This window comes from Teleopsis dalmanni, unplaced genomic scaffold (genome assembly GCF_002237135.1).
Source record: "Teleopsis dalmanni isolate 2A unplaced genomic scaffold, ASM223713v2 unscaffolded_contig_3835, whole genome shotgun sequence".
In the NCBI taxonomy this organism is placed as follows: domain Eukaryota; kingdom Metazoa; phylum Arthropoda; class Insecta; order Diptera; family Diopsidae; genus Teleopsis; species Teleopsis dalmanni.
This window is the reverse complement of record NW_024035217.1, coordinates 1-4,212: the sequence shown is the minus strand read 5'-3', so window position 1 is coordinate 4,212 and position 4,212 is coordinate 1. Positions and strand designations below refer to the sequence as shown.

The following is a 4,212-nucleotide window of genomic DNA, read 5'->3' as shown; positions in this document are numbered from 1 at the left end:
TATGGCTCCTATACTAAAATACTACGAATAGTAGCGCAACTACATCGATTCCATCAGTTAACCAAGTATAAAGAGAAAGCTGACGTAGAGTTCATTCAACCTATGCAATTACAAAAAGCACTGCATTGTATTGTTTGGATTATCCAAAATCATTTTTTTTCTCAGGATATACAAGGCCTACAGCGAGGTAACCCAGTGGAAGGGTCACTCAAGCACCTAAACCCATTCTTGGAGGAAGCGTCAGGTTATCAACTCTTAAAGGTAGGAGGGCGTCTCGCACTTAGTGACATTGCCAGGGGTCAGCGACATCCGATTCTACTGCCTAAAGGCTGTTATTTTGTGGAATTGTACGTTCGGCATCTTCATCTGAGCAACTATCATGCAGGAGCCAAGGCATTAATCGCCCTTACTCGACTTAAGTTTTGGATACTAAACATTCGCGATATTGCGCGTCGAACGGTTCGGTCTTGCATTCACTGCGTGCGTTAGAAACCGAAATTGCTTGGTCAAATAATGGGTAACCTTCCTATTGAACGCGTCACTCCCAGTAGGCCATTCGCTCGTACAGCAGTAGATTTTTGTGGGCCAGTATTAACGTATCTTGGTATTCGGGGAAAAGCCCCATTCAAAACGTATATAGCTATCTTCGTCTGCTTATCAACAAAGGCGGCACACATCGAGGCAGTGTCAGATTTAACTACGGACACCTTTATCGCAGCACTAAAAAGATTGATCGGCAGAAGGGGACTGCCATCAGATATCTACTGCGATAATGCAACAAATTTTGTTGGTGCTAGCAACAAGCTGGCTGACTTGAAAAACTTTTTATTTAATAAAACTAACCAATCTAATTTGCAGACTTTTTGCACCAACCAATTCATCAATTTCAATTTTATACCGCCTAGGACGCCTCACTTCGGTGGGCTATGGGAGGCGGCTGTGAAAATTGCTAAGGGCCATCTGAACCGAACCCTTGCAAACACTCGTCTTACGTTTGAGGAACTTGGAACAGTACTGATTGAAATCGAGGCCATACTTAATTCGAGACCAATATCACCGCTGTCTTGCGATCCAAGCGACTATGATGCATTGACACCAGCACATTTTCTTATCGGCGGCCCACTTAAGACATTACCGGAATCAACATCTCAATATGATAAATTGCCACTAGCAGATAAGTGGCTCCGTGTGAAGGCTGTAAAACATCATTTCTGGCGCCGATGGGCTCGAGATTATCTAAACGAGCTGCAGACACGTACCAAATGGACAAAGGAACAATCAAACGTCAGCAATGGAACATTAGTAATAATCCACGAGGATAATATGCCCCCACAACGTTGGCTGATGGGAAGAATCATTCACTGTGTAAACGGTCCAGATAAGCATATTCGCGTAGTCGATCTGCAGACATCCAAAGGAGTCATCCGTCGACCAATCCACAAACTTGCACTATTGCCAGCTAGAAATCCTTTCAAGGGGGGCGGGATGTTGGAGCACGGTGCTTTGGTAGATCTAGCAAGTTGAGTTTGTAAGCATTTTAACATGTGTACGAATAATGTAGAGCAAGATCAATACCAGTTTTGAGTCATTTCTTTTACTCATTTGAGCTTTCAGCTCTTGACATTCGCACTCAATTATTCGTACGCATGTTAATTTGCAACTTGAATTCTATTGTAATATAAAAATGCCTCTTCTGTTCTCTTTGAAAAGTGTGTAAAGAAAGACAGTCTGTGCGCTAAAATTAAACAGTAATGTTTTATAAATAGTTAAAAAAAATAAAATATATATTATATGAATTGTTACGTGTGTAATTAAGTAAATAAATCGTAAACTACAATAATTTGAACAAAATTTGTATTAATTTTTTAAAGCAATTTATTTAAGTGAATAAATTAGCATCACCTCGTAAAAGACATTGTTAGTATTTGATAAAATATAAGTAATAATTATTGTAAAGAAAAAGACTAATACTCAAAACATCATAAAAAAGCTTATGATTAAACATTGGCGACCGTGACAGGACACTAATATGAAAATAATATTCGAACGTTTTAAAAATGGTCATAAGTACTAATCAAAGATCAACGCTTTAAGTGCCGTGTAACAAACTTTCTAATAAGAAAAGTTCTTACTTAAAACAACAAATAACAGACATAAAAAATAAAACACTTCAAGGTGTGTATAATTAACAAAGATAAACTTTAGACAAAAAGTGTTAATTTAAATGTTAAAAATAAATTCTAATTTTGTTTATAAATATATAATAAAAAATTATTTAAAAAATAATATTTGCAAATTAATAAAATTGCTAATTTCAAACGGAATTTCTAAACTTAACGTTAATTAATGGTCGTGGTTACCGCGTGGTAAATAAAACGTTACCGCGTGGTAAAATAAACGTTATTCGAGTGTCGAGGTTCGGTAATATGCGGACAATAACCGCTACTCTATGCACAATTATTTAAGTGCATGTGCTTAGAACTTTCGCTTTCGTTCGCATCATTCGGTCAACCGATTAATTAATCGTTGTCGCACAATTATTTAAGTGCATGTGCTTAGAACTTTCGCTTTCGTTCGCATCATTCGGTCAACCGATTAATTAATCGTTGTCGCACAATTATTTAAGTGCATGTGCTTAGAACTTTCGCTTTCGTTCGCATCATTCGGTCAACCGATTAATTAATCGTTGTCGCACAATTATTTAAGTGCATGTGCTTAGAACTTTCGCTTTCGTTCGCATCATTCGGTCAACCGATTAATTAATCGTTGTCGCACAATTATTTAAGTGCATGTGCTTAGAACTTTCGCTTTCGTTCGCATCATTCGGTCAACCGATTAATTAATCGTTGTCGCACAATTATTTAAGTGCATGTGCTTAGAACTTTCGCTTTCGTTCGCATCATTCGGTCAACCGATTAATTAATCGTTGTCGCACAATTATTTAAGTGCATGTGCTTAGAACTTTCGCTTTCGTTCACATTATTCGGTCAACCGATTAATTAATCGTTGTCGCACAATTATTTAAGTGCATGTGCTTAGAACTTTCGCTTTCGTTCACATTATTCGGTCAACCGATTAATTAATCGTTGTCGCACAATTGTTTAAGTGCATGTGCTTAGAACTTTCGCTTTCGTTCGCATCATTCGGTCAACCGATTAATTAATCGTTGTCGCACAATTATTTAAGTGCATGTGCTTAGAACTTTCGCTTTCGTTCGCATCATTCAGTCAACCGATTAATTAATCGTTGTCGCACAATTATTTAAGTGCATGTGCTTAGAACTTTCGCTTTCGTTCGCATCATTCGGTCAACCGATTAATTATCGTTGTAGCACAACTATTTATGCGCAAGTGCTTAGTGACTTTCGAATTTGTGCACTATTTCGGTATCGTGTCGTGATATAATATATATTAGACTTTCGGAGAGTGTAATTATTTTGACTCATCAATAATTTATTAAATCGAGATGACAACACCCAACACAAGCCAGACGGCCATGTCAGAATTGGCAGAACTCAAACAGCAAAGGGCCTCAACCAAAGCGAGTATCAGTAGGATTAAAGGGTTGATCGAAACCCACATAAAGGGGACTGGAAAATTATTGTCACAGCCGGAATTAAAATGTAGGCAAGGTATCCTAGATTCTTACTTTAAACAGGTCTTATCATTTCAGACATCAATTGAGAAACTAGATGCTACCGATACGTGCAGAGCTGACTTAGAGGAGCTTTATATTTCAACAAAAATTTCCATATCTTCGCAGCTGAATGATGAAGCTAATAATTCTACAATGATGGACAACACAGCATTGATACCTCCTGTGAGTAAGAAGTTGCCGCATTTGAAATTACCCACATTCAGTGGTAAGTACTCCGAATACAAGAACTTCATCAATTCTTTCGTCCAAATTATTGATCGAGAAGCGTGTCTAACCAACATCGAAAAGTTTAACCATTTACGAAATTGTCTAACGGGCCAAGCATTAGAAACAGTGCAGGCATTCCCCATTTGTAATGAAAATTATCCGAAGGCTTTAGAGCGACTTAAAACACGGTATGACAACAGTACGCTGATTTTCTTAGAAAACATTACAGCTTTATTTGATTTGCCAGTGGTTTCGGATCAGTCTAGCCACCAACTTTGCAGCCTAATCGATAATGTGTCTGCACTGTACGGTTCACTCTGCACGTTAGGCTCTGAAAAACAAATATGT

The 4,212-nt window shown here is 37.8% G+C and overlaps 1 protein-coding gene across 1 annotated transcript; it reads left to right on the top strand.

Moving 5' to 3' along the window:
• Window positions 1-3,465: 3,465 nt before the first annotated feature.
• On the top strand, window positions 3,466-4,052 carry LOC119665183 (the record flags this gene model as incomplete). The annotated part of the gene is made up of 1 exon (XM_038074485.1): window positions 3,466-4,052. A coding segment is annotated over exon 1 (587 nt), but the record flags the coding sequence as incomplete, so codon positions are not given.
• Window positions 4,053-4,212: the final 160 nt, after the last annotated feature.